The sequence below is a fragment of the Musa acuminata genome, chromosome BXJ1-9 (assembly GCF_036884655.1).
Source record: "Musa acuminata AAA Group cultivar baxijiao chromosome BXJ1-9, Cavendish_Baxijiao_AAA, whole genome shotgun sequence".
NCBI lineage: Eukaryota > Viridiplantae > Streptophyta > Magnoliopsida > Zingiberales > Musaceae > Musa > Musa acuminata.
Window position 1 is genome coordinate 9571261 of NC_088335.1, and position 25605 is coordinate 9596865.

At 42.6% G+C, this 25605-nt stretch overlaps 4 protein-coding genes across 4 annotated transcripts; 3 read left to right on the forward strand and 1 right to left on the reverse strand.

The window, feature by feature from the left end:
• The first annotated feature begins 3798 nt into the window (after positions 1 to 3798).
• On the forward strand, positions 3799 to 4476 carry LOC135594262 (ethylene-responsive transcription factor ERF017-like). Its single transcript, XM_065084662.1, has one exon. It carries the CDS (start codon positions 3858 to 3860, stop codon positions 4434 to 4436), a length of 579 nt encoding a protein of 192 aa, XP_064940734.1. The 5' UTR covers positions 3799 to 3857; the 3' UTR covers positions 4437 to 4476.
• A 2764-nt stretch (positions 4477 to 7240) lies between these two features.
• LOC135593098 (protein TIFY 10a-like) lies at positions 7241 to 8788 on the reverse strand. The gene is made up of 5 exons (XM_065082919.1): positions 8541 to 8788; positions 8224 to 8404; positions 7910 to 8142; positions 7767 to 7824; positions 7241 to 7682 (listed from the first exon to the last, which is right to left on the reverse strand). The coding sequence occupies exons 1-5, from the start codon at positions 8692 to 8694 to the stop codon at positions 7511 to 7513; spliced, it is 798 nt and encodes a 265-aa protein (XP_064938991.1). The 5' UTR covers positions 8695 to 8788; the 3' UTR covers positions 7241 to 7510.
• Positions 8789 to 15445: 6657 nt separating this feature from the next.
• On the forward strand, positions 15446 to 17783 carry LOC135593096 (pollen receptor-like kinase 3). Its single transcript, XM_065082918.1, has 2 exons — positions 15446 to 16894; positions 16999 to 17783. Exons 1-2 carry the CDS (start codon positions 15469 to 15471, stop codon positions 17643 to 17645), a joined length of 2073 nt encoding a protein of 690 aa, XP_064938990.1. The 5' UTR covers positions 15446 to 15468; the 3' UTR covers positions 17646 to 17783.
• A 4794-nt stretch (positions 17784 to 22577) lies between these two features.
• Positions 22578 to 25084, forward strand: LOC135593099 (exocyst complex component EXO70A1-like). The gene has a single exon (XM_065082920.1). It carries the CDS (start codon positions 22695 to 22697, stop codon positions 24609 to 24611), a length of 1917 nt encoding a protein of 638 aa, XP_064938992.1. The 5' UTR covers positions 22578 to 22694; the 3' UTR covers positions 24612 to 25084.
• Positions 25085 to 25605: the final 521 nt, after the last annotated feature.

The window sequence follows — 25605 nt, forward strand, 5'->3', positions numbered from 1 at the left end:
CTCGAAAATAAGCATACTATTAACTTCGGTTCATCATAGAATCGATCGAGTCAGCTTGGTTTGTGTAGATTTCGAAGGTACTGATTAAAACTTTCGTATATTATCATTACATCATATGCTCGATATCTTACAGAAGAAAAAGAAGACAGGTCCAACTGCGTGATGCTTCTTCGTAGTTCGTGCTATGTCTCCATCGGTGATCGTCATGGGGCCACGCACTGGCGGGTACGACGACGAGTCCGGTGGGAACGGAAACGACGATTCATTTTCTCTCGAGACGGGGGATCGTGGATTCGTTTGTCGCAGTTACTTTTGATGGACATTTGTTTTCGAGGGCTGCAAAGGTTTTATCCTTTTACGGTATGGTAATACTATGCCAACTTGTAGTATGATTGATATCGATCTATCCACTTCATATAATATAAAATTAAACTAAGTCTATAAAAAGAATATGAACTTCGCCGGTTTATTTATATTGATATACGAAGATCATTTCATATAAATATAATATTTTATCATATTTATAGATGATCTATGAAAGTCTCAAGTTATTGATAATCTTAAGTTATATATAAATGATGTTGAGAAATACTAAGATAAAAATATTAAAATTATCATATCTAATAGGGGTGATAAATTTTATGATAAATGCGATAGTCATATTAGAATCTTAGCTCTTTTATTAGATACTTAAAAAAATTAGATATTTATATTCGGTATGTATTACTAGGTGTCACAATAGAATAATACTGTTGAAAAATAAAATTATACTCTTATAGACATAATTAGGAGTACAATAAGTTATTTTTCTATGGTTGAGTTTTTCTAGGGTAAAGTTTTTTGGACAACTATAAATATTTTGAACAGAGTTTCGTAGAAGTCAATTTCATCAACTCTATTTAAGTTATGTACTAGTATTAAACTTAGTTTGAGACAACTATATATTTGAGGTTGTCCAAAGATAAAAGTCTTCAATCCACGTGAAAAAATTGGACTCAAAATTTATTTTTTAGTATTTTATTAATTATTTAAAAAAATTCAATGAATACAAATTTTATTACCCTAATCCTAGTATGAGTAGTAGATATTGGTAATGTAAGATTTGTAAAAAATGATAAAATTAGTGAAAATAAAAATTCTCGGAAGATTAATTTTGATATGAACGAGATAGAAGTTATTACTCCTTTATCATTTCTTAATTGAGATATTATTATTTCTCAAATCATTAAATAATAAAATAATATTAATAAACTCGTATATGATGGCATCGCTAATAATCTCGTTGAACAACCACATGTAATAGTTTTGAAAAGATTTAAAAAGGAAAAGATGACCTACCGTATCTATAAATATTATATTATGACATAGAAATCAAATGATCTATTATCGTTTTCACAAGTCATTAAAAATAGCTATTTTGAAATATGATATGATATAATAAAAAAAGACTTAAAATCAATAGGCTAAAATAGTGTTTGAGAACTCATAAAATTATATGATAATTGTAAAAGAGTTGGTCGCAAATAAGTTTTAACAAAAATATAATTTAAAAGGTAATATTGAATGATAAAAAGTCAGATTTATAGTCAAAATTTTTTATTATAAAGAAAGTATCAACTATAACGAGACACTTTTTATTAAAAAAAAAACTTATTAAGAATCGTTATGAAATTAGTAGCTCATTATCATTTTGAGTTACATTAAATGAGTATGAAAATAACATTTTGTGAACGAGGATGTAGATGAATAAATCTATATAGAATAACTTAGAGGATTCGAAGAGAAAGAAAAAAAAAGGTTTGTAAATGTATAAATCAATTTATAATATTAAATAAGTTTATAGACAACGGTATATAAAGTTTTATAATATCATTATTTAAAATTTTATGATATCATTATTTTTATTCGATTTAAAAAAATTTATTGATCAATGTGTATTTTTTTTTTGTTAGAATGATTATGTAAAATTATCCTATGTTATCGATTGAAATAAGCACATTTTAGTTTCAAAATCTTATTGTTTGTTTGTATTTTTCTTTGTTGTCTCTCCCCAATCAGAATGGTGCTAAAAATATTGCAATGTGTTGTGAGTACAGAAGTTGAAGTTACGTCCAATGTTTTTATTATTATCTCTATTTTATTATCATCGTTTGGATTGAATCAAGCTGGAACTATAATCGAATTGGCTTGATAATTCGTTGGTTTCAAACTGAATGTTGTGAATGATTCAATTTTGATTCTTGACTTTAAAAAAATAATTTTGATTTCAAATGAGTTAAATATAATAAAATATAAAAAATAAAACATAAATATAATTTATGTTATGGTTAAATCCTAAGTTTAAAACCAATTAACCTCGGTTTGATAGAATCATTTAATTTGATTAAAAATTTTATAATTTTATTCTTTTTATATAATTTTTTTAAGCCGTTACACCCATTATAGTTAAAACTGTTATCAAATTACCATACAAGCTATAATTCCTTGTATATGATGTGCATGCACTGTGGTTGATGTGTCAACACGGTTTTGTTCACGGGTCAATGTCGGGAGTCTTCGGTCGTCTGAGTTAATAGCCGAGGTCGGGAAGCTAGTTGGTGGTTGTTGCACGAGAAATTGGTTGATAGCTCTCGGGATGCTGATCGGTGCGTCAAGGGAGGCGATCTATCTTAATCGAGATGATCTTGCTTTGGGGATGATCGCTCTCCTGCACATAAGGCCCCGTCGAGTGGTTACCGATTATGGCCCTCGACGAGTAAGTTAGTGTGGGGTTCTGCTTTCTGCTCTTTTTTTTTCTCCTCGGGTCGGATGCCGGCCAAAGGCTTTTATACTACTGTATGAGAGTTAGTCGTATGCGGGTTTGGTGTGACGGTCGATCCTCGATGGGTGAGAAGGTATCTTTGTGCGGTCGCCGTCCCGGGATGTGCGGAACGATGCCATGCGACATCGTCTCGGGCTTACCAAGATGGGACATACCGAGCGGTATCTTGGTATGGTTACTGGCTCAGCGTGTGGAGGTGCTTCTCTTATTGACTTTATTGTAGCGTGACGTGGTATCGATTGCGACGTGACCTGGGTTCGAAATATATCTTATTAGTTAAAATGATCGATGTTGCCTTCTCTTGTAAAGATATTTCCTGTTTTTGAGTGTGGGGCAAATGACTAATGACTATGGTCTCTTTTTACCTATGATGACTATGATCGGCTCGTAGTAAACGGCGAACAAATCCCCACTGCAGCACATAAATAGTCACGTATCTCGTGGACTTCAGGCAATTGGGTCAACATCTGAATCAAAGTTGAGCTCCATCGTATCGGAAGGCCTATTTCGTACGTATACGCTCGAAGGGAGCGATGGCGCATGCATGCGTTCAACAGCGACTGCGAGCCAACGGAGCAGCTTTTACCTATTTGCCGAGATGGTTGAGTTCGCAGTAGCGAGGGATGCAATGCACCACGTGGAACCCATGCATGGCCTTACGCGGGTGGGGACGAAGACGGGCAGTCTCACCACTCCCCACGCTCTCACTACGACACGTAGAACAATAGGTCTACTGTTGACTTTTGCCCTTCATGTCCATTGCCGATTTACTCCGGGACCCAGGTGAAACCCAATTGTACGGCAGGTATGCGTTCAGGTAGCGTAAAGACTGGTTGGAGGAGAGGCGTTGTTTTTATTGACCACGCGCAAGCGTACAACGTTTCGCGGTTTTGACGCTCGGACACGCTTCACCACGCGCTTGGCCGCTACCTTATATCGGCGACGGCATTCCGAGTCGTGTCATCACCAGCGCCACCTGGGGATTTGCACGAACATACTGCAGGTCAGCTGAGGCTTGTCTGTCGGGAGCAGGAAGATGACGGAGCGCGAAGGCGGCGTGCCGGCGGCGGGGGAGAGGCGGTACAAAGGGGTGCGGCTGCGGAAATGGGGGCGGTGGGTGTCGGAGATCCGGCTGCCCAACAGCCGCAAGCGGATATGGCTCGGGTCATACGACTCACCCGAGAAGGCGGCCCGGGCCTTCGACGCCGCCGCCGCGTGCCTCCGCGGCCGCCTCACGCGGCTCAACTTCCCCGAGACGCCCCCGCCCCGGACGGCCCAGCGGCTCACACACCAGCAGATCCAGGCCGCCGCCGCCCGCCACGCGGCCTCCGCGTCCACGCCGCCGCAGCTGTGGCATCCCCGCGCCGCGAGCTCCCCGTCGGAGGATGCCTCGGACGGGTTCACGGCCGGGAGCGAGGACACGCTCGACTGGTCGTTCATGGACTCGCAGGAGGCGGCAGCGGCGCTGGCGGGAGCCGGAGAGTTCCCGGACTTGATGGACGACTTCATGTGCGACTTCTTCTCGCCGGTGCAGATGACGGCGCCACTGGCGGAAGTGGTGGAGGATCAGTGCGCCATAGATTTGGGTTCGAATTCTTTTCTGTGGAGCTTCTGAAAGAATATAAACAGCGACACAAAGAATCAACAACGGTTCATTAGATAACTGTATGTCTCACGGTTTGGTCACAGAAAGAGAAGGATGAGCTCGAAGAGTTCTTCTTCTTCTTCTTCTTCTTCTCCGCTGGCGATGTTTCTGACGTCTGCTTGGAGATTTTAACTCCGCCATTTAATCTCTTCCTCAATAATAAATTCTCACTATATTCTTTCAAACAAGATGTACGTGAAAACAAGATAAAGATGCACAAGGAAGACCATATATAGCACAAGAACAACGATGGCCTGTGAGAGGCTTGTCTGCCGGCATGGTGTCGGTGCTGGTCGAGACATTTCTCCACGCGTGATATGATGGGAGGTCCGTGGCAAGTGGTCTTGGGAAAGTATGCATATTATATACGTTGCAGGTGGAGGCAAGTGAGCACATGTTTTTGACGTGAGGATTTCATGCAGCCATGGGAAGCAAGTACCCGTGAGCTCTGAGCTCATCCGTGACTTCAGCACCAACTTCCTTTGGTGGTGAAGGAAGAAGCGAGAAGAAAGAAAAGAGAGGCTGAGAGAGAGAGAGAGAGAGGGGTGGAAGAGGGCGATAAAGGAAAAAGGGAAAGAAGGATGGAAGAAAGATTGGCAAGTTGATCGTAGATGCTTGTGAGGCAGAGAGGAAGTGATGGAATAAAATGGACATTATGTTGACTAAAAAGTCAACTGAAAAAAAGCCAATAAAATTATTAGGGAGAGAGAACATGTAGATAAGAACTTGTTGAAGTTCCAGTGGAATGTCTTATGCTTTGAAGCCTCTTATTTGTAATTGTACGGTAAAATGATTATTGTAATCAATCAATTCAATACAATTTGAGGGTCATAACACTGTATTGGGTGTAGCCAACATTGACGTCGATGTACTCATTGCCGACGTTAAAAGAAATTGATTTGGTTCCAACGCGGACAATCGACACGATTGTCAACGTGGACATGTACGTGTCAATCCAATTGTCATTCTCAATACTCACAAATGAATTGACCAAATGCATTGTGACCGTTTAAAAAATAATAATAATAATAATAATAATAATCAAACTCTCATTTTTGTCCATCTGAAAAAATAAAACAATCTACATTAAAAAAATTGTTTTGTTGCGTGTACGAATTAAGTCACGACATCATGATTGTATGCTTTGCGGTACACTAAGATTCTCTCTCTCTCTCTCTCTCTCTCTCTCTCTCTCTCTCTCTCTCTCTCTCTATTATTGTTTGATTTGGAATTATGTGATGGAGTTGTAATCAGGGAAATTATCTTCCTACATGTACGAGTGGCATATCAAACAAATTGACCGAAATATTCTTCTATTATCTATCTATAAAAAAAATCACCTTCCTTCATGATATACATTAAATGACAAAATGATGGAGCCGTAGTGAGGTGGCTCGCCTTTTTGGTGTTCCCTCGTTAAACACGTGCGTCCATTCCCCAAAAATATCTTCCGCGAAGCATCCATGCTCGCTTTGCCTTTACATTCTGATCAAGCTTCATAAAGCTCCCAACACACATCTAATACATGAAGCGAACGCATGATTTAGGTTAGGTTGATGAGTAACTTAGAATAATAAATAATACTCCTTATAAATATTCACAATAAACCTCTCCATGTTAAAGTTTATGTTCCACTTATCCGAAAAGTTTCGTCCGATAGATTCGAGAGTAAAAGGTTAAATTACTTTTGATTATTATTTTTATGTTACAGTATCTAGATGTGATGTGAGCATAAAAAAGGTCAAATTATCTACAGTAGCATCACTTAGCCTTGTCTCTTAATTAAATTAAATTAAAAGAATATCAAAGAATATTTTATTTATATTTTATATTATTATTCTTTATTTTATATATTTACTAATTTAATCGTAAGAAAAAAATGAGCATCAAAGAGATCTTGTGAAGATATTTAGAGTATTTAGAATGTTTGACCCAACTAAATGCTTTTGAACCCTAAGATGAAACTTCACCACGGTTGACTGGTCTCTTACAACCAATCCAACGAAGAGAGATACGAATCTTGCAGTCTAAGAACCAAAACAGGACACCCAAGTTAAGAAGGACGAAGAGAGAGAGAGAGAGAGAGAGAGAGATTCGAATCCGGCCGGCCACAAGTCCACCCACGAATCCCGCGAGTCTCTGCCGAAGAACAGTGCGGGACGACTTCCCGGAAACCCCCTCTCTGTCTCTCTTGTTCGATCTCTTTCCGAGGAAGCTGCAAGGAACCCTGCGGCGGTGAATTAAGAAAAAGGAGCGGAGATGCGCAGGAGGAAAACGTGACGAGCAAAGCTCGATGACGCTCTACTTTCCACGACTTGAAAGTTAGGTCTCCACATGCAAGCAAGCAAGCAAGCAAGCTTGCCTTTGCAGTGAAGCGGCATCGGCTGCTGCTTACAAGATTTCCATGGCTCCATAGAGCTTGGTGGGCAAGGGAAGATGAGCAGGACCCATTATCCCTACCAAACTCTGCTTTCTACATCGCATACTCATCGGATGGTTCTGTACATGATCATGCTTACTGATTTCAACATGAGATTCTCACATGGCCATTAGAAATTGTCGGTTGCGAATACGTTTTGAAGTGCAAGAAAGAAAAGCTTGCATCTCTGAATGGGGAGTTGTCACTAGCCAATTAATAGCTGCATGTGATCTCTGCAAGTGCCTTTCCTGACCGTAATCTAACCAGACATCATCTTCTCATAATCTTTACGGTGAAGAAGAGGGAAGGAAAAGGCAACGGCAGTAAGAGAATGTCAAGAGGGTTGCACGTCTCCTTGAAGAAGATGGATATTATTTAAGCGTAAATATTGCTGCAGATTTCAATAGGTCTGAATGGCAAACAAGAGCATTCCCTGTCGAGGAAGCTCTTACAAAAATATAGGCTGCATCGATCAAGAAGAAACAACACTACCACCTCGCTTACTGGGATCATCCTCGCACTAAGAGGATGAAAATGGAGGCTAGCAAACATAGATAACAGATCTAGGAATGGATCACCGTAGTTAAAAGTTCTTGACATGGAAGTGGGAGAGCAGAGATGCTGGTCAGACGAGCTTCCCTTCACACCGATACATGTGCTGTTTGCTGGTCTCCGAACCGTGCTCTGCCTGCGGGACTTGTCGGCCTAAGTTGAGCCAGGACTGGCTGGACTCTGGCTTGGCCTCGTTGGTGGCCGCCGACGAGCCATGGACTTGATACGGCGCCTTGGTGTTGATTCTGAAACATGTTGTTAACAGAGACAAGAACGTGAGGTTTCAGCTGTGGTACTACATCATGGACACTCGAGATTGAAGTACGCACCGGTCCTTCCTCTTCTCGAGGAACCTATGGAGGGAGTTCTTCCTCGCTATGGGCATATCTGCAGTCCATCCGGAAGCAGCTGTTAGCATCGCCAGTCGTAATGAATTGGGCAGGAGATTGTCCACGGAAGAAGGATTAATTACCAGAAGCGGTGGCCTTGGCGAGGCTATCGGCCGGTGAGATGGGGTCAGGCTTGGGGGGGCAGTCGGCTCCGGCAGCGGCGGGGTGGGGGGTGGAGAAGCTGAAGTTTTGAGATGAGATGTTCTCTTTGCTCGCCATCCGCATCAGATCCTTGGCTTTCTCGGCCGGGAAGTCGTCGAAGACCAGCACCTTCCCCCCGTAAAAGATCGTCAGCTGGCCCTTCTCCGTCTGTCGCCTGAGACAGCAGTAAAAGCATCTGGTTTAGCTTCTCCAGTTATCGGATGAGGCGATCCTCGGAGCAAGTTAGAAGACTTACTTAATCTCCGGGGTCTTGCCCGATTCCTCTTTGGCCAGAAGACCCGAGTCAAAGCCAGAGTTCCGGGGGAAGAGATCCATGGATTTGAGAGGGTTCTCGTCTTCGTTGTTCTGAGTTTGGTCATCTCCCGACACATCCGCCCCCGGCAACAGGCTCATGGTTGTGGGCGCCCGAGATTTACCTGCAACAAAGATCAACCAAATCTAAATCTCATGAAGGAGCAAAAAAAAGCTGTAGATCAGACATCAGGAAAATTCTATTTGGGGCTAATGAAAAGGAAGAAGAAATGAACTGTAGGGAAAAAGGAAAAATCTCACCTTTGGCTTGTTGATCAAGAGGCTTAGCGGCCGCCATCTCAAGGCCAAGGCCACCGAAGCCGTTCTTCTCCTTCAAGTACTGGCTCAAGAGGCTGCATGTGAGCGAGAAGTTGGACTTCTCCCCCTTGTTGTTTCCCATCTTCTGATCTGCCATCTTCCTCCTCCCCCTCCAACGTCGCTTCCTTTTCTTCTTCCTCTTCCTCCTCTCCCTTTCCTCGGGTCAATTTGAACATTTGTGCCTCCTCCCCACTCATCTCTAGGCTTTTGTTTTATAGTCTCTGTGCATCGGCATCGGCATCGGCTGTAGGGTGAGAGCGAAAGGGAGTAACCAGCGAGGAACGGGTCAAGAATCACGTGCTCTTTTGGTTCAAGTGGAGGAAAGGAGGGAATGAGGGAGGCCGATGGAAAGAACACAGGAAGGAAGCGGAGGAAGAAAAAGAGGGCCTCCAAACAAACACGTGGTGTCTTTAGCAGACAAAAGTCCACCAAAATAAAACCAGCACACAGAAGATGAGCACATGACACAGACACACACCGCAGCGGCACGACTCGATAAAGCGGGGAGATAGATGCTGCCACGGTGCGAGTCCGGATGATGCCAACTCATGTGCACCATCCTTCCCGCCCATCTCGCATCATCCATCATCGCCCGCATGCGTATGTACACACCTTCGTACATGCATGCGTAGTTTGGTTTCGCCATGCCATGTCATGTCATGTCATGTCATGCGGATCACGTTTAAAGTAATCGTGTCCTGATATCTTCTTTAAACTTCGTGCTTTGTGTAGTACACATTACATGTGATCGTGGTTCACGCATTCCTTCCTTCCATGGCCATCAAAATCGAGTCCGAGTCTCGGGTCGACGGATCATTAGTTAGACCGGTGGGTCGATGATCAAATCACATGTTTAATATTATTCCAAAACTATAATTATGTATTGTATAAAATATAAGAATAATATGGTGAATGAGGATGACATGAGACACATTGAGCGAGAAAGTAGTATTTGCATACATCTATGAATTTAAATATATTCGATAATAGATAAAAATTGAGAGTTTTGAATTCTTGAAAGCACTGTCACAAAGGGTTTAGAGTCCGAATTAATAAAATAACCTTGTAAAAAACTTAGTGGAGTTTAAATTCGCATCGTAAACCTTTTAAATATATTTAAAAATAATAATCATGTGAATTATATTAATTTTAATATTTTTTAGGACTCTTCAACTATCTAATCATTGAATCACAACAACTAACTATCTATATAGTAAACCAATCAATCTGGTCAAAGGTCTATCGATTTTTGATTTCTTTATTCCAATCGAACAAATAAATTCGAGTTTAATAATTATTTATATTAAAAATATTGGTGATAGAAAATAAATATAAAAATAAATAACTTCAAACTTTATATATATATATATATATATATATATATATATATATAGTATTATTAGGAGAAATTTTGAGTTATTTTTAGATATTTATGATATATTTTATACTTTAAATATTATTCTGATGATAATGTATTAAATTCTCTTATAAAAACTTGAAGGTACGAAAATGATATATTTTTTATAATATATATATATTTCATGTGGGATATAATTTGTCTTGTTATGTTAGGTTAGATAATAGAACACCATCACTCTTTCTCTGTCCTATCTTTATCTTTTCTATATTGCATGAGTTACACATTTTTTTTGTTATAATATATTTTTTTTCCCCTTTTAAGTGATGGATTTGGATAGATGCAATGGATTTGTATAGTCTAATTGTGGCGTGACTATGTGGACTCGTGACTTAAGCCGTGGAGATAGATAGGTCGAACGAGAGGCAAAGGTGGGACTGAGGCCATCAATTCACATGTGACTTCTTAGGAGCCAACAGTCGATCGCTTGGAATTGCCGCGCGGGTGTGTGTCTGTAGGTGAGAGGTTGCAATTACCCAACCACAATTTTAATGCTAAATAGGAAGCCTCTATCTCTCTCTCTCTCTCTCTCTCTCTCTCTCTAAAATGTTAGGCCAAATTTGTCCTCTATTCATTTTCCATTCAAAATGTCGAAATTATTCTACGAATAAAGTTGTGGTTTGGTGCTGAAGATTGTACCCGACTAATATACGACGAAGAAAATAAATATTTTAATATGATGGAGTGAGTGTGTAAATGGTGTGAAATATTCGTATAAATAATATTTTTGAAGATTAGAGAGAAGTGGAAATCGATTCTTGCAAGTGCTAAAATCAATTGGAATTGTATATAAATCATTGTTTATGCATTATCCATTGTGCCTAAGTGAGTTCTCCGTGATGCAAAAGTATAATATACTACTAAAAACAAAAAATTATATTTTAACATGTTGGTAGTCGATATAAAACAAAATTCGGTACTTGATGACGACGGTGACAAATCTTAATACAATTTGAACATAATCTATGACTACTCGTTTGGTTGGCGAAGTCGATCTTAACAAACTCTTTCGTAGGAGGGACATCGATATTGGAATTGCAATGATAAAATAAATTTGTATATCTAAGTTTGTCTCAATCTAACTCAATTTAAGCGGATCTAATATAATCAATTAACTCGATAAACCTAATCCACACTATTGTTATCTATTACTCACACCTTTGTTATGATTGAGGAAGAAGATGATCCACATCAATCCCACGGAAAAGGGATTCAAAATTATTACTAAGTTTATTCTATGAGATTTATAAGGCTAATATTCATTTTAGATAATCTCACACAATTTGTCCTTTTGTGATAGTCCTCTAAAGATGTTTTTGAGGGTAAAAGGTGACGATAATGCTTATAAGACATTGATTAATATAAAAATCAATATGCTTGCACCTAAAATAACCTTGACTCCACTCGAGTTGAGGGTCACAAATGAGCGGGATTAGAGGAAAAAATCATGTTTTATTTTGAAAAAAATAAATGATAAAGACGAGTTATGATATGTATAAGCAAGATCTAATTTTTCCAATAATTTCTTTCTTCATCAATCAATCACATGTGATTTTATATTTTAGTAACAACAAGAAAGAATGAATGACAAATAAGTTTAGTGGAAGAATCAAATTTAACCTCGTACAGTCGGTCTCATGAATGTTGTAATAAGTTAACACCATTAATGTTCCTTCCAAATGAAACCATCAGATCAATATAATCATAATCGATCAAATTATTTTATTAAGATGCAAAGATGAACGAGGTGAAGTTGGTAGTGTGCCTTTAACTCGATATGATCCCAACATGCGAGCCCCACGTACTCCATGGAACCGATAAATTGGTTTAAACATGCATTCCTCTCTATTCAAGACAATGCTTGATAAAAATAATAGAAGATAAGAACAATAATTGAAGAAGCTTTATTGTAGAAATGAAATAGCATTGTAGAAATGAAATAGCTTTTGCTTGAATCCATTAACATGTTCCCTCTCCTATTTATACAAATTAGGAGGAAGGATTTCCCTAACAGAATAGAGGATTTTCCTCAACAGAATAGAGAATTTTCCTCATATAGTTAGGAAAATCTTATCTTCTATCATGCCCCCGCAAGATGGTGCTCCTGACAAGGATACCAATCTTGGATCGATGCAAAGAATTATTTACAAGCGAGAGGCTTCATGAGTAAGATAAGTGTAGATCGCTGCTGCTGCTGTTGCGATTGATGTTGTTGTGATGGCACAGGCGTTCCCTTCATTCTCCTTAAGTCTGTCAAATGTTGACAGATCAGCGAAGACTACCGCGGTGAGGAAGATGAGGATTGACCACGGAGCCTCTTAGGAATGCAACGGCATTGGTCGCTGGCCGAAGGCAAGAGTGAAGCCTCGCTTTTCTCAATGACGTTGGTCGTGGTTACGATTACGACAACTGCGACGGTAGAGAAGAAATCTACAGCAATATTGCAGTGAACTGCAACAGAGGAGGAAGCTGTAGCAAAAGAGGAAGCTGTAGCAAAAGAGGAAGGAAAATAGCTACAACGAGGAAGAAAGGTGGGGCAGTGCTGATGAGCAGCACTAAAGATGCCGTAGCGGAAGGGAACAGACGTTGGCGCAGAATGGCAACACTAATGATGAATTGGCAGCGAGAAGAGAACTTGCTCTAGGCAAGCGGCTCTGATACCATGATAAAAATAATAGAAGATAAGAACAATAATTGAAGAAGCTTTATTGTAGAAATGAAATAGCATTGTAGAAATGAAATAGCTTTTGTTTGAATCCATTAACATGTTCCCTCTCCTATTTATACAAATTAGGAGGAAGGATTTCCCTAACAGAATAGAGGATTTTCCTCAACAGAATAGAGAAATTTCCTCATATAATTAGGAAAATCTTATCTTCTATCAATGCTAACATAGTTAACCCCAATTATGTTATTAGTCTTCTCGATTCCCATCATTTGGTTTGACTCCTTCATCCGATGTAATCCATGTGTTCATCCTATCGAGAGTTTGGTGATGTGTGAGTTGTAATCATTATAACTTGATAGGATTTGACTTTTTGTTAAAAATATTAAAGTTGAAACTCACAATCATTCTTTTATTCGTTTTGGGATGATAATTGGGTGTCAAAAAAAAGATCATATCAGTAAATTTGATTCAAGTTTAATACGAGAGCTCTAGATTCTTTGGATGGACTCAACTCTCTTGGTACAAATTTAAAATCTAAAATGATCATCAAGACATTAAGTAAACTAAAAATAATAATAAGACATGACGAGAGTACTAATCATGAAATAGATTTTAGTGATGGTCGAAAATGGTATGATATTAGACATGTTAATCACGCAAATGAACAAGCGATAACACTTCCAGCTGGTTTCCTTACGATGGTGACATTCCATCAAACTATATTATTTGGTTACATGTTTTCACAATCGGAAGAAGAAAATAATTTCTACGTAGCTTCCTATTGTATGAAAATATTTGAACTTAAGATGATTTTTTTTTGGTAAAACATAAATGAAAAAGACAAAGTTTGCATAATCGAGAAACTATCAAAGTTTTTACTAACTAAACTAGCTAACACCTTTGACTTTAAAATTTTTCTTATGATATTAAAATCAACTTGTTAACAAACCAAATTGATTGGATAATTATTTTTAATAACATTGTTTAGTTATAAAGAAAAAAAATCATGTAACCAAAATAACAAAATAAATCAATATTAAAAGACACAAGATTCATATAGTTAGATGCCTTTGACTGATGTAAACAAACTTAAAATTTTTATTATATGATAATAATAAAATACATATATTGATTTAATAAAAAATCAACCTCAATGCATATAAATCATGAAGTATTTTCTTCAATCCCTAAGACGACATATTTGGAGCATTCAATATATATATATATATATATATATATATATATATATATATATATATATATATATATATATATATATATATATAAAGCAATCAAACGTTTTGGGAGTAGAATTCTTTATCCTTTCCTCTGAGTTAACTAGTTGAATTAAGAAATCTAAAGATACTTACGTTAGCAACCCTAATCTCAACTAAATCTAGAAAAAGAAAGGAAGAAGTAATTGGATAAGGGTCCGAGTTCCGAGTTTGAGGCATGGAGGCCACCGATCACACAAAGTACTCCCGTCTTCATCAGCATCATCTCAACTCACCTCAGGAGTCCGAGCGTAGATAGTAACCCCTCACCATGCCAACCTGTGGGCCCTACGCTCCACTATCAATCAACGTCAACTATCCCGGACGACACCTCACACCTCAAACGATCTGACGGAACCTGGTCAAACGAATTAGAACGTGGACCGAGGCCCATTAACGACCTGTTCAGACTCTGTTCTTCACACCACGCCAACACCAGTGTTAGATGCAACCCACTCCCTGCAAGCGGTCGCATCCGATACGGTAAATCGCCCTATAAAAACCCCACTCCTAAGAAGGGCGAGGGAGGGGGGGGGGGAAGGGAGAAGAACCACTCCACTCCACATCACTAACTTATGTGCAGGTAAGGAGACAAAGCTATTTCCCTGGGACGCAAGGAGAGGACGCCTTTCCCCCGAGACATCCCGACGAACCCAGACGTGATCTGGCCCGCGCGGTCGGTCACTTCGGCAACCCCGAGAAACCTCGAACAAAGATCCCCGTCATTCAGTCCCGAACCAAGCCGCGTCGGCCCCGAGACACAGCACAAAGTTGTTTACACCAACAATTAGCTACAACATTAATTACAATTAAAATTAAACGAATAATTCAGGATCGCACCGTATGCCATTCAAAACAAGAGGTTGCTTCACCGTACGTTCGGTTCATTTCGGTTTTGATTCCGAACCGTTGCCTGATTTGGGTTCGATTTGGAACCGCTGGCTCGTTGATCGATTCCAAGTCACCGTACGAATGGTTCGTTTCCGGTTTGGTTTGCCACCGACGGCGGTTTAGCCTTATCGATGGAAAGTAAATTAGGCACTCACGATTGCCATCCGATGTAGCAGCATCGCACGAGATTGCGAGTTTTGATGTGATGTCTCCCGTCTTTTTGGTCTCAATGTGCCAGCTGCCATGCTTATTGGAGAAACGAGAAACGTCACATCGCACCGAATACGAATCGCACTTTGACACGAGGTTTGATCGGATCGACAGGTGGAGAACGACAGCCACTCATCAAAGTACGTTTTGGGCTTCATCAAAGTGAGGAGGAGTTGGCCTGATTTAGGCCCATCATTAATTAATATAATCTGATCGAGCAAAATTATGTAGTTGTTGACTAGGTCAACATTGTCGACCTGGAAACGGTTGACGTTTGTGTTCTGCTTCCCGCTCCCTATTCTTAGTCAATCTTCCCGTTCCACCGACCCTTGTCTCTTCCTCTCTAATTTCCCCCCCATGTCCGAAGAAGAGAAAAAGAAGGAAACAGCGGCCTCCATCCCGGCTCAGCCCATGGCCGCTGCCTTGGCCCTCCTTTTCCACCACCACCGTTGCCACCCCCGGCACCGCCTCCTCCTCCTCCTCCTCCTCCTCCTCCTGCTAGTGCCTGTCTACTCTGCTCCGGAGCTGGCCCCTTTGTCGGACACCAACGCCCTCCTACTCCTCAAGGACTCCTTCACGAACGCCACCGCGTTGTCGTCATGGACGCCCACCAACTCCAACCCCTGCAATCCGAGTTCCCCCTGGCGAGGCGTCCTCTGCCTCCACGACATCGTCACCGCCCTCCACCTCTCCGAAATGGGCCTCTCTGGGAGCATCAACGTCGACGCGCTCTCCCGCTTCACCGGGCTTCGAATAGTAAACTTCGCCAACAACTCCTTCTCCGGCCCCATTCCTCCACTCGGCCGCCTTCATGCGCTCAAGGCCATCTACCTGTCCCGGAACCACTTCTCCGACGCCATCCCCACCGACTTCTTCGACGGCATGACTCGTCTCAAGAAGCTGTGGCTCAACGACAACGCCTTCACCGGCCTCATCCCCTACTCCCTGTCGAAGGCCACCGCCCTCTTGGAGCTGCGCCTGGAGGACAACCATTTCTCCGGTTCCATACCCGCTCTGATCTTGCCGTCCCTCTCCTCCCTCAACCTGTCGAATAATCACCTCGAGGGGGCGATCCCCGACGTCTATTCCAGTTTCAACGCCAGCTCGTTCCTGGGCAACAAAGATTTGTGCGGCGACCAGCTTGACAGCCAGTCATGCAAAACAATGACACATATGGGAAACGACAAGGTGTTGGTTCTGTGCTTCGTCACCGTCGTCCTCGTGTGCTTGGCTATGTATATATTCACAAAACGAGAGAGGAGTGGAGAAAGTGCGCTTGACACGGTACAGAGTCAAAGAAAGGTGGAGACGGGGGCGACGTCCCCCGGTTCGCCCCACGAGGAATACCAGAGAGCGTTTAGCAGCCGGCCCAAGGGTGGATCCATCAACGGGTACGGAAGAATGGAGTCGTCGAGGAAACCGGTCGGGAATGGAAGGGAGGGTGGCAGCGGCGGCGGGGGCGACGGCGGAGACGGAGGAGGCGGAGGCGGAGGAGGGGGAGGGGGAGGGGGAGGGGCCGCGGATCTGGTGATGGTGAACGATAGGAAAGGCGCGTTCGGGTTGCCGGACCTGATGAAGGCCGCGGCCGAGGTGATGGGGAGCGGCGGGCTGGGCTCCGCGTACAAGGCGGTGATGGCCAACGGGGTGGCCGTGGTGGTGAAGCGGATACGCGACATGAACCGGGTGGGGAAGGAGGCGTTCGACGCCGAGATGCGCCGGCTCGGGTGCTTCGTCCACCCCAACCTGCTTCCCCCGCTAGCCTACCATTACCGGAAGGATGAGAAGCTGCTGGTGTACGAATACATCCCTAAAGGCAGCTTATTGTACGTCCTCCACGGTGAGATGCTCTTCTTATATATACCTCTCGCGATCACTACATATCAATCTATCACGACACGAGTCACACTGGCTTAAACCCGTATGTTTCGAACCGGTTTGCAGGTGATCGCGGGCTCGATTACTCGTCTTTGGACTGGCCGACGCGACTAAAGATCGCACGAGGAGTAGCCCGCGGCCTCGCCTACCTCCACGCCGAGCAGCCCCCCGTCGAGGCGCCCCACGGCAACCTCAAGTCCAGCAACGTGCTCCTCGCGCCCGACTTCGAACCCCTCCTCGTCGACTACGGCTTCCTCCCCTTGGTCAACCCCGCGCAGGCCCCCACCACCATGCAGGCTCACCGGTCCCCCGAAGCCCTGGCCGACCGCCCCGTGGATCCCCGTTCCGACGTCTACTGCCTCGGCGTCATCCTCCTCGAGCTCCTCACCGGCAAGTTCCCGTCGCAGTACCTCGACAGCGCCGAGGGCGGCACCGACGTCGTCCACTGGGCGACGTACGCGATCGGCGAGGGACGGGAGGCCGAGATCCTGGACCCCACCCTCGTGGCCGGGGCCCAGTCGTCGATGCCTGACATGAAGCGGCTGCTCCGGGTCGCGGTGGATTGTACCGATCCGGAGCCCGACCGGCGGATCGAGCTGCGGGAGGCCGTCGAGAGGATCGAGGAGGTCGCCGCCGAGGTTGAGACGGCCGCGCCGGGGGAGCGGTCGGGACGTTGGGTCGGGAGCATCGGCGAGGCGTCGGAGCGACAATAGCTTCTCGTCCGCCATGTCGTGACCGTGGGATGTCAATCGTACGACTGAGATAGCCCGCCACGGTAGCTCGCGCCTTGTTTGGCGTTCGAACGCTTCGTATTAGTGTATAAATTCGTTTTGGAAGCTAATAACAGGAGAATAATTAGGGTTTTCTTCTCTTTCTTGGAATGATTTTAATTTGCAATAGCTTTAATGACTGACTCTTATTTGCTGATTCTCGTGTTTCGATTCTTTAATGATTAGTGTAAGTTATGCTGACATTAAAATTTAGTTATGTGACATAATAATTCATAATAAATAATTAATATAATGATATATATAATTTATTTTTTTAAAAAAAATTAAAATCTCAATCAATAACAAGAGTAATCGTTGTCGTGGAAACGACCAGAAGCAGCACCACTAAGCCATTGCTACCTAGCAGTGCGTCATATGTACATAGCCTCCCCTATGCTAACGATGAGCTAAGAGCTTCCAATCTTACATTTGGTGAATGTGCATCGATTAATTTAATGCTATGCACGTAGTAGTCTCCTGGTCTCTCTTCCTTCTCTTAAGCATTGTCATCCTCAATGCCTCCCACTCCGTCCTCTCTTGTGCCTCTACTCACTGCACCTATGACGTGGTGGTTTAGCTCTTCCTCACCACTACCTCTCTACTTTTGTCCGTCGCTTCCTCTTCCTCAACAAGCTGGTCGAGAAGAGCGAGTAGGTGCGAGAGGCCTATATGGACCAATTAACCATTCCTTTTGCATGCTCTTTGTTTTCGTGATATCATGCTTCGTGAGGGAGATGTCTTACAAGGTATAGCGATGCTCATCAAAATCGAAGCGGGCGTCATTTGTGGTGGCAAACAGCATCGTGATGGGCGATGTAGTGGCATGCACCGTAGAGTTAGTGAGCTGAATCTACCAAATGTCACTCACCAACTTTAGGGGTGCATGCCACTACGCCACCCACCACGGCATTGCCTGCTATCGCGAGCAATACTTGCTCTAATCCAGATGAGTACCACCATATCTTATAGGTCACCTCCCTTGCGAAGAGGCAAATGTAGAAAAGGTTAAAGGCGGAGGTGAGGAAGAGTTGAACCATCACATTATAGGTGCGACAGGTGGGGGCGCAAGGGAGGACGAAGTGAAAGATGATTGAGATGAAGACGCATAGGAAAAGAAAGAAGGACTAAGAGACCACTACGAGCCTAGCGCCAGATTGATTGATGCACATCCACCTGAGGTAAGACCAGAAGCTCCTGAGTTCATCATCAGTGCAAGAGAGGCTGCGTGCGTATGACACTCTACTAGACAGCAATAGTTTGATATTGTTATCGGTGATCGCTTCCATAAAGACGCTTTCTTATGCTATTAACGATGGCCTTAGTTTTTTTAACTTATATTATATATCTTATTATATAATGATTTATTATGAGTCAGCATATCATGCAAGTAGACTCTCGCAACTAATTCAGACTTGACGGGAGGAACTCATATATTATATTTTAAAAAATATATGAGTTAAAATGGATATTAAGAGGTCTATTTTAAGATCCATGACCAAAATACCTAAGAGGCCGATGACCAACATCTCATAAGTTCAAATAAATCTTAGCCCAATCTTTAACGAGTAAAATATTTCTCAAATGTAGCCATAGTGGACAAAGATATCACTGGATATTGATCCATTAAATCTTAGATTAGTGGATCATTCATTGAAATAATTTAATATTTATTTAAATAATATATAAAAAATATTATTATAATATTATTACATATAATTAGGAAGGATGCTCTAAACAAAGCAGGAGGAATATTATTAGAAATTTCTTCTCTTATAATAAAAATATAATATCCTTGAGAATTTAAAAATATATTTGTGGATAGTTAAATTTACCATCATTTACTCTCTTTTTTTTTTGAAAGCTGAAATGGTCTAATTAATGAGACCAACGAGTGGAAAGTGTGCTTTTTTATTTATTTATCACAACTATGCTTTTAAAAAGAGACCAGTTCATAAATGAAAAAGATATAAAAAAATGTTAGATTTTGAGATAGAGATTAATGTACTAAAGAAAAAAAATATTATATAGAATTAAATGAAATAAAAATAAAAATATCAGATTTGAAATAGAGATTAACACATAAATGAAGGAAAAACACTGCATATAACTAAATAGAAGTTCAAAAGATCAAATCTAAGATTTCCTGAACACAAAGAAAACACTGGATACACCCCATTTAAGAATTTAGATAATTATTATCATAAATAAAATTTTCAGAGCATTTTGATCTTATATTATGGAATGATACAGCTTTTAAAATGATGGCTATGAAATTTAATCTTAGACCTTACTATTAACCGGTAAAAGTTATAACTAGTTTGTATCTTCTTTAGTTTTTGGTTGAATAACATAAACTAAAATCTCAACCATAACCTTACTTTACAAACCTTCTATAGTTTGGTGCAAATAAGTAATTTCTTTATATCAAACTCATTTATCAAAAGTTAAAAGTTTGAATCATCATCTAATATATATATATTTCTAAATATGTCAATTAATTTGATCGAGAAAGAACTTGATAATTTATTATAAGATCTCGAGCTCGAATTCCACTTTCATCACTTATCCTTTGTTAAAAAAATAAAAAAAATTATAGTCATAAATTTAACACAATATGAATGATTCGGGTTTATAATGTGAAATATTTTTAATATAACAATTTAAAGACTTAATATTTCTTTAGAAATTTAAAGTGAAATTACGATAGTTAAGATATTTTAAAATACCACCAAAGGATTTTTTTTTATAGTCAATCTTGTTTTGTGTTTAGTGGAGGGATACTATATATACACGTAAATGTTTCGATGTATAAAATTTTTAGTAGTTATTTATTATTTATAAACAATAACAAATTTAGATGTTTACTAAAATCTTAATATTTCTTTTATGCTAGTCTAAAGACGAGAAAATCCAATTTGTTTATTATATAAGAAAAAAATAAATAGAAGAAATATCTTTCTTAAGGTAACTCAAATTCAAACTCAAAATATTTATATATCCTCTCACATCTTTAAATCTACCAGAAGAATATTCCAAGGGCATTCACAATGTTTTTCTTTATATTTCTCAATCACGAAATCTAGAGATTGATGATGTATTTGTAGGAATAAATTTTAATTCACTAAAAACTCTGTTTCCTACTTAATATATAGCCTTAATTATAATCATCTAATCAAAACCCCTTCAAATAATTTGAATCTAATTAAGACTAAAAAAAAATAAGTACTAATCCTATCATTCTATGCGGAGAAATTACCATAATAATATAGTTGATGAGGGTAATAACGGCGACATGATGCGCTACGACGTCAGCCATGACTAGACGACACTCTGCCTGGAAGAGGACAATAATGTCGACACGATGGGCGCTGACGTCGCCCGCTCTCAGACAAAGACTTCATCGTTGTCTGACCCAACGCGCTCGACCGAGGTAGAGGAGAACGACCACCGAGGCACGCCCATACCCTGCGGCAGTTCGGTTCCCCACGCAACGTCAATGGCGATGTCAAACGCCATCAGAGGTATGATCCTGTCCCCCGCAGGCAAGCACGTCAGGTAACATTAAATTACCCTATAAATACCCCCGAGTGCTAAACAGAAGGGGGGAGACTTCTTCACTAAAAAAGATTCCTTCCACATCATCTAACTTGATCGTCGGAGGGGTCGGGTCGAGCTTCCGACCCGACCTATGTGCAGGTACAAGGGCAAGGTTGCATCTTCCCAGCGCCGCAGAAAAGCTTTACTCCCTACGAAACGTCCCGCCCGGACCATCGTAACCGGCCACCCCGGCTGTCCCGAGGAATGCCGTGTAAGATCCCCGCGCATTCGGACCCGAACCAAGCCACGTCGATCCCGAGGCCATGACATAAAGTTGCTTACACCAACAATAGTAAACCACATACCTAGTAATTTCTCAATAGAAGTAAGTAAACATGGATCCATCCATCCATCCATCAATTTCTTTTGGAGCTTTTGATTCCTTGGATGATAGTTTTGCTGGGACCCACCCTTCACTGTTTTTGTCTGGGTACGGAGATAGTTTTGTTTGCTTTCGAGTCCTCATACCCTCAGTAATGAACATTACATCCATCGGTTCATCTTGAATTATAACTACGACGAGTTGTCCTTCGAACTCATGCTTAAGAAAGATTACGAGGTTCTTCAAGACGGAATCATCCGTCATCGAGGACAAAAGAAAACAAACGCTATGTGTTGTGTGGTGATCATCAATGCTTTACACAAAGATATTAGATATTAGATGCCGGTTGAGAGCATCCAATTAAAGGGAGGGGTTTACTGTTGCATATGTCATTGCAATCAAATCATGTTTGAAGTTGATTAATGTTTGGCTTACTTATATCCAATCGAATGATTCTTTTGACTAACCATTAACCCCCTTCATACTCGTAGGAGGTGGTGGCCAACCCAGCGGCACAATTTCCCCAGGAGAATACCATCCACCCGTTCGGTCCGGTTCTCTTGGGGTCCACTCGCCATTGGACCTTCCGTCGCTTCCATGGCGGACTACTGAGAGTCCTGCGCCTGCGTCGGTAGACACGTCACGTGGGATTCCACTGTCCCATGACACGACCCTATATCCTCGTCCCGCATTTCTTTTAATTATCTTTTCTTTTCTTATCCACATGATGCCCATCAGACGGCTAGAATTCCTTGTTAAATCTCGTGCGGCGAGCGACCACGTCAAGCTATTTGAGGGCCTCATTCGTTGTTCGTGTCACGAAGCCTCCGTACTGACGCTCCGTGCGACGGAGATCACTTGACGTGGCACCGTTAAGACCCTCTGATCCGTGGTGCGCGCTTGGTCCCGTGTGCCGCGATGGCACCGGAATATCCTATATCATCGGCACAGCTGCTTCCCACCCCAGTGCAAGAAGGACGCGAGAGAGAGAGAGAGAGAGAGAGAGGCACCAGCGGTTGCTCCCCCAAACTCCCCTGCAGCGAAGCGAAGACCGTGAAGCGCTGTCGCTTTACATGGACGGATCTGGAGGAGCGGCGGCGGTGGAGGGGGACCTGGAGGCGGCGGAGAAGCTGATCATGCGGTGGGACTCCACGGCGTCTTCCGCCGGGGACGAGCGGATGCTCTTCGATGGTGGGGACCGCTCGGACGCCGAAAGGTTCCTCCGTGCCGTCGACGAGATCCGCCGTTCGATCAGGGAACCGATCGCCACCGGTAGCCCCCGGCGGTCGTCCTCATCCGCGTTCCACTCCTCCTCGGAGAACGCGATCCAGATCGCCATGGCCCGACTCGAGGACGAGTTCCGCAACCTGCTTCTGACCCGGCCTAATGAGATCGAAGTCGATGAGCTCGTCGATCTGAGCACGCTATCCATGAAGAGCTCCGCGTCCGGGGAGGGATCCGGTGATCTGTCAGATGCCGAGGGAGGCGGCGGTGTCGACGGCGGGGAGGAGCATGCCTTCTTGTCTGAGACGGTGGAGGGAAGCAGCAGCAGTAGCAGAATCAGGCGGAGCAGCATGCGGTCGACGAGGAGCATCCGGGAGATCGATCTGCTGCCGTCTGACGCGGTCGATGACCTCCGGAGTATCGCCGAGCGGATGATCGCCGCCGGGTACGGCCGGGAGTGTGTCCAGGTGTACGCCGGCGCCCGGAAGGCGGCAGTGGACGTGTGCCTACGCCAGCTCGGGGTGGAGAAGCATAGCATCGGCGAGGTCCAGCGTCTCGAGTGGGACGCCCTGGAGGCTAAGATCCGGCGCTGGATCCGCGCCGCCAAGATCTGCGTCCGCATCGTTTTTTCCAGCGAGCGCCGTCTTTGCGAGCGTGTCTTTGACGGCCTCGGCATCACTGACGATGCCCCTTTCACTGAGACAGTCAGGGGCGCGGCCATCCAGCTCTTTGGATTCGCCGAGGCCATCAGCATCGGCCGCCGGTCACCAGAGAAGCTCTTCAAGATCCTCGACCTCCATGACACCATCTCCGACCTCCTCCCGGACATCGCCGCCGTATTCCTATCCAAGTCTGCCGAGTCCATCTACACCCAGGCCGCCGAGATTCTCTCCCGGCTCGCCGAGGCCGTCCGAGGCATTCTCTCGGAATTCGAGAACGCAGTGCTTCGAGATCCACCCAAGACCGCGGTCCCTGGTGGCACCATCCATCCCCTCACTCGCTACGTAATGAACTACATCAGCCTCATCTCCGACTACAAGCCCACGCTCATCGAGCTCATAATTACGAGGCCATCGGCGAGCTCTCGGTTCTCTGGCGATGATCAAGCCGCAGTTGGGGCTACACCACCGGAGATCGAATTCCCGGAGGCCGAGAACCAGACCCCCCTTGCCGCCCACTTGATCTGGATCATTGTTGTTCTTGCGCACAATCTCGAGAACAAGGCGAACCTTTACAAGGATACCGCTCTTGCCCACCTCTTCTTGATGAACAACGTCCACTATATCGTCCACAAGATGAAGGGTTCGCCTGAGCTCCGTGAAATGATCGGTGATGAATACTTAAGAAAGCTCACCGGGAAGTTCCGGCTGTCGGCAACAAGCTACCAGCGGGCGACGTGGGTAAGAATCCTACACTGCTTGAGAGATGAGGGGATTCATGTCAGTGGGAGCTTCTCGTCCGGCGTCTCCAAGTCGATGCTGAGGGAGAGGTTCAGGGCCTTCAATGCTGCTTTCGAGGAGGCTCATAAAACCCAAGCTATATGGTTTGTGCCAGACACACAGCTGAGAGAGGAATTGAGGATTTCGATCTCCGAGAAGTTGTTACCAGCGTATAGGTCCTTTCTTGGCCGGTTCCGGCAACATATAGAGAGTGGGAGGCACCCTGAGATGTACATTAAGTACTCTGTTGAGGATCTTGAGATATCCTTGTCCGACTTTTTTGAAGGTTGCCCTCCTTCTTTAAACAACAGAAGAAGATCTCACTAAATCACATGTGGTATCAAGAAAGGAGACTGATGATTCGGTTAGTTGATATTCTTTAATTTCTTAAGAGGGAAACGATGAGGTGACAAGTCTTAGCAGCACAGATATGTGGAGTATTGAAGAATTTAGCGTAGCTGATGGAGAGCTCAGAAGTCCCACGTAATATTTGTATCTGATATGAAGATCTTGTTGGAGGATTCAAATAACTCAGGGGGTTCGCCTGTTTAGTTTCCCTCCCTCTGTAAGCAAGTTTGTTTTCTCTTTTATTTAGTATTTGTTTAGCATGTTTATATTGTGTCTACTTTTTGCATCCCTTGGGGAATTACTAGATATGAAAATTTTCTGAACTTCTGTTTTTTCTTCATTTTTGTTCGTTGTGGATGATTATTTTAATGTATCGTCTTGGTTGTAGGGTCACTTTTGTGAGGGTTTGTACTTTGTAGATTGTATTACAATTTTGTTTCACGGACTTTTTACTTCTATGTTTCATTTCTTCTGTCATGAATCATTCTTAAGATGTTTGTAGATCAAGGAAATAATATTTTTCGGTGGGAACATATGAGCCTGGCAGTTTGCAGACTGTTATCCTCTGAAGAAAACCATTTTAGTTCACTAACAGACTCTGATCACACGCAAATGTGTTCTACTTATGCAAGTTTTTAGTACCTAATACTCATCTTGCCTGCTCTGTTATTCCAACTCTTTTCATCTGAAGATCATTTTTGGTTTACTGAAATCATTGACGTGAAATCGAGAATATCTCATTTTTTTCTTGTAGACACTAGCTTGTTTCGGTAGTTCATAGCATGTCAGTGATTTTACAACATCAGCAGATAAAATATGGAATAGTTTGTAAACATTTTATTTTTAAAGGTTGCTTTGTCACTTAACTGAAATATTCATTTGAAAAACATAAAATCTTGGGTATACAGAAACAATCTAATCAGTTCCATAAAACATGGTATACTACCAGGCAATAATTGTAATTCTAACATGC

Coding starts and splice junctions, on each gene's coding strand:
- LOC135593098 (XM_065082919.1), bottom strand. CDS start 8,694: ATGGCAGATCAGAAGATGGGAAACAACAAGGGGGAGAAGTCCAACTTC. Junction 7,825..7,909: donor CGCCAAGGCCACCGCTTCTG/GTAATTAATCCT, acceptor GATGGACTGCAG/ATATGCCCATAGCGAGGAAG. Junction 7,683..7,766: donor CTCGAGAAGAGGAAGGACCG/GTGCGTACTTCA, acceptor AACATGTTTCAG/AATCAACACCAAGGCGCCGT.
- LOC135593099 (XM_065082920.1), top strand. CDS start 22,695: ATGGACGGATCTGGAGGAGCGGCGGCGGTGGAGGGGGACCTGGAGGCG.
- LOC135593096 (XM_065082918.1), top strand. CDS start 15,469: ATGGCCGCTGCCTTGGCCCTCCTTTTCCACCACCACCGTTGCCACCCC. Junction 16,895..16,998: donor CTTATTGTACGTCCTCCACG/GTGAGATGCTCT, acceptor ACCGGTTTGCAG/GTGATCGCGGGCTCGATTAC.
- LOC135594262 (XM_065084662.1), top strand. CDS start 3,858: ATGACGGAGCGCGAAGGCGGCGTGCCGGCGGCGGGGGAGAGGCGGTAC.